General features: G+C 43.8%; 1 protein-coding gene across 3 annotated transcripts in view; it reads left to right on the plus strand.

Moving 5' to 3' along the window:
* Window positions 1-10,413, plus strand: part of ENOSF1 (enolase superfamily member 1) — a 35,306-nt gene extending 24,893 nt beyond the window's left edge. For 2 of the 3 annotated variants that reach the window (XM_056138250.1, XM_056138252.1), the window contains 7 exons: window positions 195-282; window positions 2,147-2,281; window positions 5,388-5,429; window positions 6,235-6,364; window positions 6,597-6,696; window positions 9,194-9,275; window positions 10,312-10,413. In XM_056138250.1, the coding sequence (XP_055994225.1) occupies window positions 195-282; window positions 2,147-2,281; window positions 5,388-5,429; window positions 6,235-6,364; window positions 6,597-6,696; window positions 9,194-9,275; window positions 10,312-10,413 (679 nt within the window). The remainder of the gene's footprint in view (window positions 1-194; window positions 283-2,146; window positions 2,282-5,387; window positions 5,430-6,234; window positions 6,365-6,596; window positions 6,697-9,193; window positions 9,276-10,311) is intronic. The other variant, XM_056138251.1, reaches the window with a different exon arrangement.
* Window positions 10,414-13,317: the final 2,904 nt, after the last annotated feature.

Genomic DNA, 13,317 nt, shown 5'->3' on the forward strand with positions numbered 1-13,317 from the left:
AAGATCAAGGAGGCTGTTTGCAGGATGATTTTCAAATCACCTGTCTGAAGACTGACTAAGAAAGAGCAAGATCACATCAACTAAAACATGGGGTCTGTGAATTATTGACAGGGATGGCCAGCTCTGCAGAAAACCCAGGAGTCTTTGCAGGTCAGGGGACAGATGGAAGCTACCACACGATGTGTTTCTTGCAGGTTTAAGGTGAAGGTTGGAGCTGATGTCCAGGATGACATCCGTAGATGCCACCTCATCAGAAACATGATTGGATCTGACAAGACTTTGGTAAATAAATATTCTCTCTGACCACTGAGAAATAAACGGTTCCTCAGAAAGTTTTGTCCAGAGTCAAAATACAATTTATTTTCTACTAAGGATTAAAGAAAATTAGGAATTATAAGACTTAGCTGACTTTATGACAAAAGAAGTTCTGCTTCAGGATCTTATAGTGGGCAAAATCAAATGAAAACTGAGGGGGTTAATGGTTTAAATATTTTTTTCATTTCCTGTAGTAAATTAAGAGCAGATTAGGGATTGTTATATTTTTCTAGCAAGAATGCCCTTGAGAAAACAGATCTCTCATTGGTCCTTCAAGGTGTCAATCATTTATTTTCCCTTTTATTATTTTGTTTTTGAATATACATACATACATACATACATACATGTATGCATTTATTTTTTGAATACATACACATATGCATAAACACAACACACATATGTATATGAGGGGGTCACACACCTGGCAGTGTTCAAATCACACACCTGTCTCTGTTGCACTCAGGGATAACTCCTTGTGTGGCTCAGGGGACCATCAGGGGTGTCATGATCAAGCCTAAGGTCAGTGGCTTACAAGGCATGCAAGACTATTGCTCTAACCCTTCTTATTTTGCCTTTTATTTTTAATTTTTATTTTGGGGCCACACCCAGAAGTGCTCAGGGTTTACTCCTAGCTCTGTGCTCACTCCTGGTGGGGCTGGGGGGAATATATGGGGTGAAAGAGATTGAACCTGAGTCAGCTGTGTGCAAGGCAAATGCCTTACCACTATATCATCTCTGCAGCCCCCGCTGTCTCTTTTAGAATTTAGCTGGGTAGGCAGGTCTTAGGAAGCCATTGGAAAAAAATGCACAATTTTGGCTGAGGAAAAAAAGAAACTAAAGACAGGACTTTCCTATATATTTCTATAAAGCATTTTTCATTATATATAAAAAAAACTTATAAAAGTAAGACAAAATGTTTTGTTTTTAAACTTTGAGAGGCATGTTAAAAGAGAAGTTTGAGTTCTTGACCAAGAACCAGAAGTCCCTTTATTTATACATTACAGATACTATTTTTGTTTTATGATGTCATCCTCAGCCAAATAATTTATGATATGAATTGACTATATTGTCCTCAGGTTTTCATAGCCTCCCATGAGAAACCACTACCACTTAGCACACTTAGCTCTGTCTCTGCCTTCTTGAGGCTTTATATTGCTGGGGCAGAGAGCTCATTTCTCGATTTTGTGCACATCCAGCATGTCTTCTAGGCATGTGCACTGCCCTGAAGAGCAGTGCTTTTCTTGGAGTATGGAGCCTGAACTTAAATTTACCATTCACTTGACTTTTTCTCAGACATATAACTCAATTTCTCTGCACGCCGTTTATAAGCTATTACAAATAGCAATAGCACTGTGGTAGGGCGTTTGCTTTACAAGAGGCCAACATGGCCGACCCGAGTTCGATTCCTCCGCCCCTCTCGGAGAGCCTGGCAAGCTACCGAGAGTATCTCGCCTGCATGGCAGAGCCTATATGCCAAACACAGTAACAAGTCTCATGATGGAGACGTTACTGGGCCCGCTCGAGCAAATCGATGAACAACGGGAGGACCAGGACCGTGACCATGACCGTGACAAATATTAACTAGGACAAGTAGATAAAATGCTTAGCGAAATTGTGCTTAATAATTTGGTTGCTTATTACTATGTCACTCTTATTAGTTGATAAGTCAGTAAATGAACACATATTGACTATGCATGTTTTAATTCTATTTTATTGTGGGGGTTGGGGTGATATCCCCTAAAAAGCAGTGCTCAGGGGATCATATGTATCAGGAATTGACCCTGAGATATCAGAGCAGATGTCATTGTGAAGAGTCTCTCTGTCCCTGCAGATGCTGGATGCCAACCAGCGCTGGGATGTCCCTGAGGCAGTGGAGTGGATGGCAAAACTGGCTGAGTTCAAGCCACTGTGGATTGAGGAGCCAACCTCCCCTGATGACATTCTGGGACATGCTGCCATTTCCAAGGTCTAAAAAGTACCACAGCCTCTGCTGCTGCCATCCCCTGCCCCTCTCCCCGCCTCCCCCTCTTTCTCCCAAGTGCGCTCTCTCTCTCTCTCTCTCTCTCTTTCTCTCTCTCTTTCTCTCTCTCTCGCTCGCTCTCAACACAAATATATACATTTGAGTGTATGTCTTTCTTTCTTTCTTTTGGTTAAGTTTTTCAGAGTGCTTGTGACAGACTAAAATTTCTTTGCTTCTCCTTGATGTTTCCTGATGAAGTAGCAGAAATAATGGTAACTTGTGAAAAATACTGATATTACAGACTGGTCTGTTTGTTCGCTTCAACTTATCTATTTATTTTAGTGAGAATAAATTGCTAGAAAGTCAAAAGGTTATCAGCAATCCAAAGGTTCCTAGACATGGTTCCCAGACTTTGTAAACAGAGAAATCTGATATTACAGTATCTCACTCACCCAGAAAGAGGTAAGTATTGTTTCCTCTGGGTGACTCAGAGCAGAGGTTTCCTTAGCAAAAGTCAAGGTCGGACCTCCCCAAGAGAAGGTGAATGTATGGTCCTGGGTTCAATTCCTGGTAATGTCCCTCCTCCAGCCCCCAAAATAGACAGTGCCTCAGCAATCGCCGGCTCTTTTTATTTATGCAGACCAAGAGGCCAGATGTTCTGGTGGCCCATGGCTCCCTAGGTTTACATGTTTCATTAGCAGGTACCAGGATTATGGACACCAGTAGCACTGTAGCACTGTCCTCCTGTTGCTCATCGATTTGCTCGAGCGGGCTCAGTAACGTCTCCATTGTGAGACTTGTTGTTACTGTGTTTGGCATATCGAATATGTCACGGGTAGCTTGTCAGGCTTTGCCGTGCGGGCGAGATACTCTTGGTAGCTTGCTGGGCTCGCTGAGAGGGGCGGAGGAATTGAACCCAGTTTGGCAGGGCCAGCCACACAAGGCAAACGTCCTACCGATATGCTGTTGCTCTAACCCTAGTGGGATGGACACCTGACTCCTAAATTAAGGAGTTTTCTGTCAGGAAGTTGGCCTATCTAGTGGTTCTGGCTTTTGCAGCTAGCCTAGATTTCAAACCCTGGCTTCATGCTATCTAATTTGTATTCAGGTATAGAACTGGACTTTTCTCATCCATGGAACAGGGTGGTTGGAAGGAGAATATAATGTCCTAACCCAGGGGACTGATGAAGAATCATTTCAATCTGGGTGTTGCTCAATGCCAGACAGGTAGGAAGTTCACCAGTGTCACTGGTTGTTCTATGGGAAAGCAAGTCAAGGAGAAACCAGCCATGCCTGAGGAGAATGACAGGGAAATCCTAATGGGAGGCGCGGGGGCATGGCTGGGAGTTCAGGTGGAGAAGAGTCAACCTGCTTCAAGGGGAAGGACAGAGAATACCATGTTCAGATCATTCCAGTCTCATCATGTTTGGAATTCACCGAGTGAGGAAGGAACTCAGTGTAATATATAAAATAGGATTTCACTGAGCTTGAAGGAAATTTCTAGAATAATCACTGAAAGCTTTGATTAGGGAGACAGGGAATAAGAGTTATTACCTTTAAGCAGCTAGAGGCCAGAGTCATTCCTGAGTGACTGTATCTTTCCCCTCTCTCCATGTGGCTTTGTCCATGTGGTTCTCCTCTCCTTTCCAGAGAGGAGGGCTGTTCTTTTTTGGTAGGGACATAACTGGAGCCATGCCAGGAATAAAGGCAACATAAGGGGCTGGAAAGAAAATACAGCAGGTAGGGTGCTTGCCTTGCACACGGTTAACCCGGGTTCAATTCCCCGTGTCTTATATGGTTCTCCAAGTATCACCAGGAGTGATTCCTGAGTGTAGAGCCAGGACTAATCCCTGAGCATCACCAGGTGTGACCCAAAAAACAAAAATCAAAAAATCCCCAAACCAAAAAACAAACAACATCCCCCCTCCAAAACACATGAATAGTGCCAACACAGACCCCTTGACAGCCCTCTGTCATGGCTTAGGTTCACAAGGAATCCAGCAATCCAGTTCTGGGACTTGACCAAGGAAACTGCTTGAAAAAGCTGTCTCCATGCCCATGTTCATTGCAATGAAAGCAAGGACATGGAATCAGCATAAGTGCCAGTCAGTGGGAGATGAATAAAATACATGTGACATATGTAATCACATATTGTTCACCCATAAAAACTAAATTCTGTCATTTGCAGCAATATATATGAGACTTAAAGACATTATGTTAATTAAGCCAGACATAAAAAGACATATGCTACATAATCTGGGAGACGTTACTGGGCCTGCTCCAGCAAAGAATAACTTTTTCTTTTCGAATGTAGGAAAAAAGAGGACAGATCTGTTTTTGTCAGAAGAGGGGGGAGGTAAGAGCAAAGTAGGCAAAAGGTGTCAGAATGTTGAATGTACTAAATTATTGTGAACCTTATTAAAAAATTTTTTAAAAAGACACAGTCCTGAAGAATGTTTAGTGTGGTGATTAAGTTAGTACTACTGCATGTATATCTAAAAGTATTTAACAGAGCAGATCTTAAAAGTTCTCATCGTGGAACACGAGAGATACTACAGGAGTTAAGGGTCTTGACTTGCATGCAGCCAACCCTACTCCAATCCCCAGCACAACATGGTCCCATGAGTACAGAGCTCTGAGTACTAGAAAGTGTGGTCCAAAAATCTGAAAGAAAAAAGTTCTCATCATATCAAAAAAACTCAGTATGGTGATGGATGTTACCTAAGTTTGTTGTAATAATTTTGCAGTTTATGTATATACCATTGTTGTACACCCAAAATTAATACTATTATATTATAACACATAAACAGCTTGAAAGGAAAATCTCACTGAAAAAAGACATTTCCTTCTTGAGTTCTAAATTCTTTTTATTGGGGGGGGGCGTTAGAGGGCCACACCTCTAGATGCTCGGGGTACCTAGCTCTTTCCTCAGGAACTGCTTCTGGCAGGTTCAGAGGTCCATGTGGGGTGTCAGGGACAGAACCAGTGTCCACCGCATGCAAGGCAAGTGTCCTGCCTCCTGCACCATTGCTCCAGCCACTCTCAATTCTTTTTAACATTAGGAGTTTCAGTTCACAAACTCAGGAGACTAAGTTTGCCTTATCTTTTATAGGCATTGGCCCCATTTGGAATTGGTGTTGCCACAGGAGAACAGGTAAATTCAATTTCCTTGGGGTCAGCACCAGTCCGATCCACAGACCAGACCAATCCAACTGGCAGCCAGCATGGGAAAAAAAAACCCTTGAGTTTGGGGAGATTGGGAAAATTTCATAACCTCAGGAATTGGGTCATTTAATGGTGCTTCCTACAAGTCTGGAGTCTGAATTTTTAAAAAAAAAATTGCTTATTTTTCTGCAACTCAATTGACTGGGGTCATTTATCTTTTTCAGGGTGTTTTAACTTGAAATTCACAAGGCAACACATTAACAGTTGCTGTTCCAAGAGCATAAAACACACTGTAAGAAAGGCAGCTTCCAAACTGAGTAAACATTAGCGGGTTCACTTTCTGTGCTTATAAACGAAGCCTCAGTGCCTGCCAAAACCTGCAGCACTCAGCCCACGAGCAGAGCGCAGAGGAGCAGATTCTCAGCGCCACCAGCCAAGGGAGCAGTGGTGCTCTGCAGAGGCTGCTTTGCTCCGCCACCTGCTCGCGTCTGTGTCAGCGCATTCCAGCCTGGTGCCTGGCTTCATCTGCCACCTACCAGCTGCTGACAGTTATTCCTTAATAGGTAGAGAGCGGGAAAATTCATTTGACCCACTGATCCACTAGCAGATTTGTAGAGAAGTGACTGGAAGGTCCCCACCTGGACTGTCTAGCCGGCCTTCTGCCAAAGGAGAAAGAAAACAGTGCAGGTTTCCAGGCCTCTGACAAGCAACTCGGAGCTGGTGCGTTGCCAGGTTAGAGATCCTACAGGCAAAGGCTGACTCTTCCCTTGGTTTCTTTGCAATTCTGTTTCTAGTGTCACAACAGAGTGATGTTTAAACAGCTCCTCCAGGCGAAAGCCCTGCAGTTTCTTCAGATTGACAGTTGCAGGCTGGGAAGTGTCAATGAGAACCTCTCAGTGTTGCTGATGGCCAAAAAGTTTCAAAGTAAGGGCTCCATGGGCTGTCGCTGAACTGCCAGGTCTCTGCCCACTTTGTCTACCCCCACTCCCAACTCTCCTTCAGGTTTAATCAAGGAATCTTTGACAATTTTCAATCTGGAATGGAATTTTCAATACTGATTTAATCACCAGCGGGCAATAAGAGAAATTAAGAGATTTTCTTTCCCTCCTTCCTCTCTGTTCTCTTGGTATTAAATAGCCATCTGCTTTTCTTTCAGTTCCTGTTTGTCCTCACGCTGGTGGAGTCGGCCTCTGTGAACTGGTACAGCACCTGATCATATTTGATTTCATATCAATCTCTGCAAGTCTTGAAAATAGGTTAGTAATATGGCATCAACTTTAATGATAGACCTGGGATCTTCAGAAACTGTGTTCTTGTGATGGAGGCCTTAGGAACTCCATCCTTCGGCATATCTGGTCCCTCTCAGGCCCAGCTGCTTGTGTTTCCACTTTCCACACAGGCAGTGAGAAGGAGCATCAACCTTGCTTAAAATCTTTTCTCTCCTAAAGGGGGAGATCATTGCTAACAGGCTGCTTTCTAAATATGGGGAATGAGATAGAAAAGGGTGGGTGCCTGCTTGTAGAAACGCCTTTCTCCTGCCTTTCCTGTCTCCTTTCAGGGGCCACAGTGGGTAGAGCACTTGCCTTGCATGTGGTTAACTGGGATCAATCTCGGCCCCCCTTGTGGTCTCTCAAGTCCCACCAGGAATAAGTCCTGAGCACTGCTGAGTGTGCTCTCCCCATCCAAAATAAAACCAAAGTCCTGCTTTCATGACATGTAATCCCCTGCTCTTCCCTGGGCTGTCACCCACTGTGACCCTCCAGAGCCTGTGTACATCTTTATTCAGTCCCTCTAGCCCCGGGTGGGTGGAAATGAGGACCACTTACTCCTTCTGTCCTTATACATAAGGGTCCTTTTATGCTTTTCTCCCTTCCTGAAATAAAATGTGGCATTACAAAAAGACCACTAGAAGTACACATTGAAAGCTTATAATTAAGTCAGGAAAAATAAGCACCAACTTCATATTGTGAGAAATGGGAACCATGGGGGTAAACAGGAGTTTCACATACAAAGTAATGGTTTCTTTTTTATTATTTTTTAAAAGTTTATATATCTCCCCCTTCTTTACTGAGTTTCCAGTGATGTTAATGATAGTTCCATGCATACATCACTCCAGCCCCAATCCCCACCAGAGTGCCTGCTTCCCTGCACCAATAGTCGGATGCTTTCCCATTCCCCGCCTCCCTGCCAGGGGAGCTCATAACTAATTTTTCAGTTCTTTTGCCTTGGGAAATGTTTTCTTTTTTGTGTGGAATTTTTGTTTATTCCTTTTTTGTGGCACACCTGCCTGTGCTTGGGGGAACATATGTTGCCAGGGATTGAACCCAAATCTCCTGTGTACAAGGCAGGCAAGCACCTTACCTATCCACTGCACTGTCTCTCTGGACCCTGAAAATGGTTCTTTTCTTAAGTTGGTAGAGTAGACAGATGCTGTCTTTTCAAATCCTTAAGTATTCTGAATGATAAGAAATACCCGGGCTGGAGCGATAGCACAGTGGTAGGGCGTTTGCCTTGCACGCAGCCAACATGGCCGACCCGAGTTCGATTCCTCCGCCCCTCTCGGAGAGCCCAGCAAGCTGCCAAGAGTATCTTGCCCGCACGGCAGAGCCTGGCAAGCCATCCGTGATGTATTCGATATGCCAAACACAGTAACAACAAAATCTCCAATGGAGACGTTACTGGGCCCGCTCGAAAATCGATGAACAACGGGAGGGCCTTTACCTTTACCTCGAGCAAGAAATACTCATTCCGAAATTAGTCTGCTTTTGCTGATTTCCATTTGAGCTGTTAGGGATCCTGAGGGATGAGGAAGAGGGCAGCCTTGAGCACACTCGGGACTGGGTGAGGTGCTGCACTCACCTGGAGCAGACCTGCTCAGGAATGCCACTGTGCGTGCAGGCAGCTGCCTGGGAGAAACTGCACCATCACACCCCGATACCTTTGTGGTTTTCCCTGCACGGAACACCTGCCCATTTCCTGTTCATTCTTTTTTCCTTTTTGATTTTGTGCCACTCATGGCACTGCTCAGTACCTATGTCTAGCTTTGTGTTTAGGGATTACACTCAAATGGGGTTCAGACCGTATGTGGTGCAGGAGATTGAACTTGGCCTGGCCATGTGCAAGGTGTCATCATTCTGGTTCCTCCTGTCCCTTCCCATGGGGCTGGTCCTTCTGTAGCCTGTTCGTTAGTGTAAACACAGCACATCCGACACACAGTCAGTGGCTTGATCTCTCTGTCCATTGTAAACCATGAGACACTCTTTCCAATTCCTTTGCCTGCCCTCAATACCAGGCACAGGCTGCCTGCTCATTACTGACGATTAAAGTCAGCAGCAGAGCTGGGTCACTTGCCCTGTCACAAAACTAGATGGTTGTTGACACCAAATCTGAACAGGTTGTGTCTAGCTAGAAGGAACCTCATTTGACAATTTTTTAAAAATCTAACTTTGGTTAACAAAACTCAATCCCAGATGAGCATAAAATCTAAATTAATTTTTTGTGTGGATCATAAGCCCATTATAATTAGGTGACTTCTCTCAAACCCCCCTCCCCACCCAACACACACACACACACACACACACACACACACGGCTTTACCTTATACATGAGAACACAAGTCACAAAGTTTATAGATTTGCAGAAACATGAAGTACCAACCAAACCTTTCTTCGCCGTGTACTCAAGTGCTCCTTCTGCTTCAGCAGCACGACAGGACTAGCCGGGAGTCCTCACTGCCCCACTCTTCCCTCCTAGGATGTGTGAATATGTTGACCACTTGCACGAACACTTCAAGTACCCTGTACGAATCCAGAAGGCTGCCTATATGCCTCCCAAGGTAAGGTTGGCCAGGAAACCTCCCTCAGCAAGTATTGCTGTCCGTACTATTTGTTTGCATCAACGAAACCTACAGTGCAAAGCTGATTCTTTCAATATTTAAAAACAAATGATTCATGGAATCAGATAGTACAGTGGGTTGGGTGCTTGCCTTGCAAAGATGACATTTTTGTTTGTCTTTTTTTTTTTCTTTTTGGGTCACACCCAGTGATGCATAGGGGTTACTTCTGACTCTGCACTCAAGAATTACTCCTGGCAGTGCTCGGGGGACCATATGGGATGCTGGGAATTGAACACAGGTCGGCTGCGTGCAAGGCAAACGCCCTACCTGCTGTGCTATCGCTCCAGCTCTGGGTGCTTGCCTTGTACGTTCGATCCCCAGCACCCCCTTTGGTCCCCTGAGCACTGCCAGCAGTATTCCTGAGTGCAGAGCCAGGAGTAACCCTTGAGTAACATCATCGTCACTGGGTGTAGCCCCCAAAACCAAGAAAACAAAAATTAAAAAAAAGAAAAAGAAATGGTTCAAGGAAGGACTAAAGGTCACAGGTGAAGTATCCCTTGATGCAGTTTCTTTCTTACCAGTGGAGAACTTAAAACATTCAATGCTTGGGGAAAATAAAAATAAAACAACTGCACAACCTAGCATGCTTTCTAAAAAAAGGTTTTGACTACAAATGTGTTACTAGTCTACTAATCCTCATTTTGTTTGAAATAAAAAAATTAAGTAAAACAATATGCTTACATTTACATAGTGCTATGTATCAATAATATCTTAGCTAAATATGAAAAATCATTTCTCCTACATCAGGGCTCATTTCCACTAACAGGCTGAGGCCTCAAAGTTTGATTACTAGTTCACTAATGCTGGGAAGTAGTCAATAAAGTGTATCCCTCTCCCTCATTTCAAAATAATCAGAAATTTATTAAGACCCAGTTTGCATCTGGTTTAATTTTAAAGCATTTCTAGTAGCAGAAATACATACAATAAACACGGTTTTGCTCCCAGTTATTAACAATACTGCATTGGTCTCTGCTAGGATGCTGGCTATTCTACAGAAATGAAGGAAGAATCTATAAAGCAACACCAGTATCCAGATGGTGACGTGTGGAAGAAACTCCTTGCTGCTCAAGGGAATTAAGTGTTCAGCTCTAATCCCTTTTACTTTATGTGAAAAGGCCTAAATTTTCTTGAAAATGGTTTTACAAATTTTTTTGTATTTGGGGAAAATTCATCCTACCAATCAAAATTAAAAAGTAAATCGAATCCAGGGGCTGGAGTGATAGCAGTGGGTAGGGCATTTGCCTTGCACACAGTTGACCCGTGTTCGATTTCCAGCATCCCATATGGTCCCCTGAGCACTGCCAGGAGTAATTCCTGAGTGCGGAGCCAGGAGTAACTCCTGTGCATCGCTGGGTGTAACCCAAAAAGAAAAAAAAAAGTAAATAGACTTCACCAGTCAGCTCAGTAATCATTACTTGATTTTTTAAAAAAACCAATAAACACACCTATTTAATTCTTAAAAAAAAAAATCGCATTTCATTAACCCAAAGCCTAGGAAGACGCTCTGGCAAAACTTCTATCAAAATTCTTTTACGCCTTAGACATTAAACTGTACTTGCATATAAATCTGTTCGAACAGTTCCTTATTCTATTTAATACCTGTCATAAATTAACACAATAAAAATATTCTGCAGCACCATGGGGTATGTGGTATGAAACAAAGGTAAAAAGATTTCACTGATTAGCCCTGAAGTGGTTTAATATCTCCTTTCTTGGCTCAGTTTGACTGCATTATTAGAGAATTTATACTATACTAAAATTAGCAAGAACAATGCATTTTAAAAAAATTTTTTATTGAATCGGGTGGGCCATATTGGCTGCATGCCAGACAGCAGGTAGGGCGTTTGCCTTGCACGCAGCCAGCCCGGCCAAGCCGGGTTCGATTCCTCCGCCCCTCTTGGAGAGCTCGGCAAGCTACCGAGAGTATTTCGCCCGCACAGCAAAGCCTGGCAAGCTACCCATGACGTATTATGCCAAACACAGTAACAAGTCTCAAAATGGAGACGTTACTGAGCCTGCTCGAGCAAATCGATGAACAACAGGAGGACAGTGACAGTGACAGTTATTGAATCACTGTGAGTAGTTATAAAGTTGTTCTTGATTTTCAGTCATACAATGCTCCAACACTTATCTCTTCAGTGCATATTTTCCACTACCAATGTTTTTCCCTCCTGCCTGTACCCACCCACGGCTGGCCTCCTACCCCCTGCAGCCTGCCTCTGTGGCAGACACTTTTCTTCTCATTTTCTTTTAAACACTGGTTTGCAATACTGTCTCATCACTGTACCTCCTTTCAGCACTCAGTTTTTGTCCAGTTGATGTAGGCAGGTAGATAGGGAAAGGCCCTGGACAATGAAACAGGTCAGCAAAACTTCTGGGAGGAAAGTTCCAAGACTGATCCACTTTGTGAATACAGATAAGACCTTGAGCAGTGGACTTTGAGACTGGACCCCTCCTCATGAAGGAAATTCCTCTAATTCCTTTGGACCTCTCCCTCAATCTGATTAACTTTAGTGATTCGGCCCAAAGAAGACCATCAACACTCAACCTCACTGGTAACTTCCTTAGCAGTAGGTTTTACCTAGGAAACAGCCCCATGTGGGAGCAGGCTGGACTAAACTCTATAAAAGCCACCTTGAACAAAGGAAGGGAGTCCATGTGGTGCCTGCATCCTGCATCTCCCCTCTTGATATGTGTACTTTCATGCTTTCATGTTCAATGCTGGGATGTGTCTAAGGGCTCTCTCTCTGCCCCTGGAGAAGCCTGTGTTCTCTCTTGAGAGCGTTATTCTCTCTCTCTCTCTCTCTCTCTCTCTCTCTCTCTCTCTCTCTCTCCCTCCAGACCTTCAAAAACCCTCCAAATAAAATCTATTTACTTCACTGCTTGTCTACTCCTGAAATTTTCTGCGAGGCGAGACAAGAATCCAATAACCCTGGGTCCCAGGTGGCAGAGATGGATGAGTAGAAAGTGACGGGCTTTCTCCTCCCCGCTTCATATAAGTCATCCGTGGGCCCACTGACATCACAGTGATCATTTCCAACTATCATTATCATAGTGGTCTCTTCTCTGTCCTAATGCCTTCCTACTCCCGCTTTGTGATGTTTCCTACCAGGGACTAGACCTCCTGGCCCAAGTTTCTAAAGTCTTTTGGAATTATTCATGTTGGATAACATCGCTCAGTCTTTTCTCCTTCACCTCTAGCTCTGGTTTACTGAGTAACACCCATCACAATGCTTCCAAAGCACTCCCATTCATCTTTAACGTCTCCTTTGTGCTCTGTTAATCACTCATTTCCTCTAATCAGAACCTGTGACTCCTAAAGTCAGATTCTTGAGAGAACTCAGGATTTTGTATTTGTAAGTGAAATACTGCTTTTCTCTTTGCTTTCTATCCTTTGCAATTTACTTTAGAGTAATGTCCTTTTTGTATAGATTCAGGAAGACAATTAACGCTATGCTCTTGTTACTTGAGAGTTAGCTGGCTCGGGATATTTACTTCTGGCCATCTGTCATATTTACTCAAGTTAAGCCTCAGTTGCCCTTTGTTCCTAGCACCCCATAAGGAGGGTCCTGATGAATGATGAATGGACTTGAATTGGACCCAGGGCAAGCTGTGAACTATCCTGGAACTGAAGAGCGAAGCCAATATAAATGGATAGATATGGAGAATATCATGCTAAGTGAAATGAGTCAGAAAGAGAGGGACAGACATAGAAGGACTGCACTCATTTGTAGAGTATAATATAACATAACATGAGACTGATACCCAAGGACACAAGGGCTAGGAAGATTGCTCCATAATTTGAAACCAGCCTCATGGGCGGGGGGGGGGGGGGGGGGGGGCGGCGCATAGAAGGCAGCTTGAATAGAGGAGAAGGGATCACTAAAACATGATGGTTGGAAGGATGGAAGGATCAGTTGGGATGGGAGATATGTGCTGAAAGTAGATAAAGGCCCAAAAGTGATAGCCCCTCAGTATGTGT

Source organism: Sorex fumeus, unplaced genomic scaffold (genome assembly GCF_029834395.1).
Source record: "Sorex fumeus unplaced genomic scaffold, SorFum_2.1 ptg000128l, whole genome shotgun sequence".
Lineage (NCBI taxonomy): Eukaryota > Metazoa > Chordata > Mammalia > Eulipotyphla > Soricidae > Sorex > Sorex fumeus.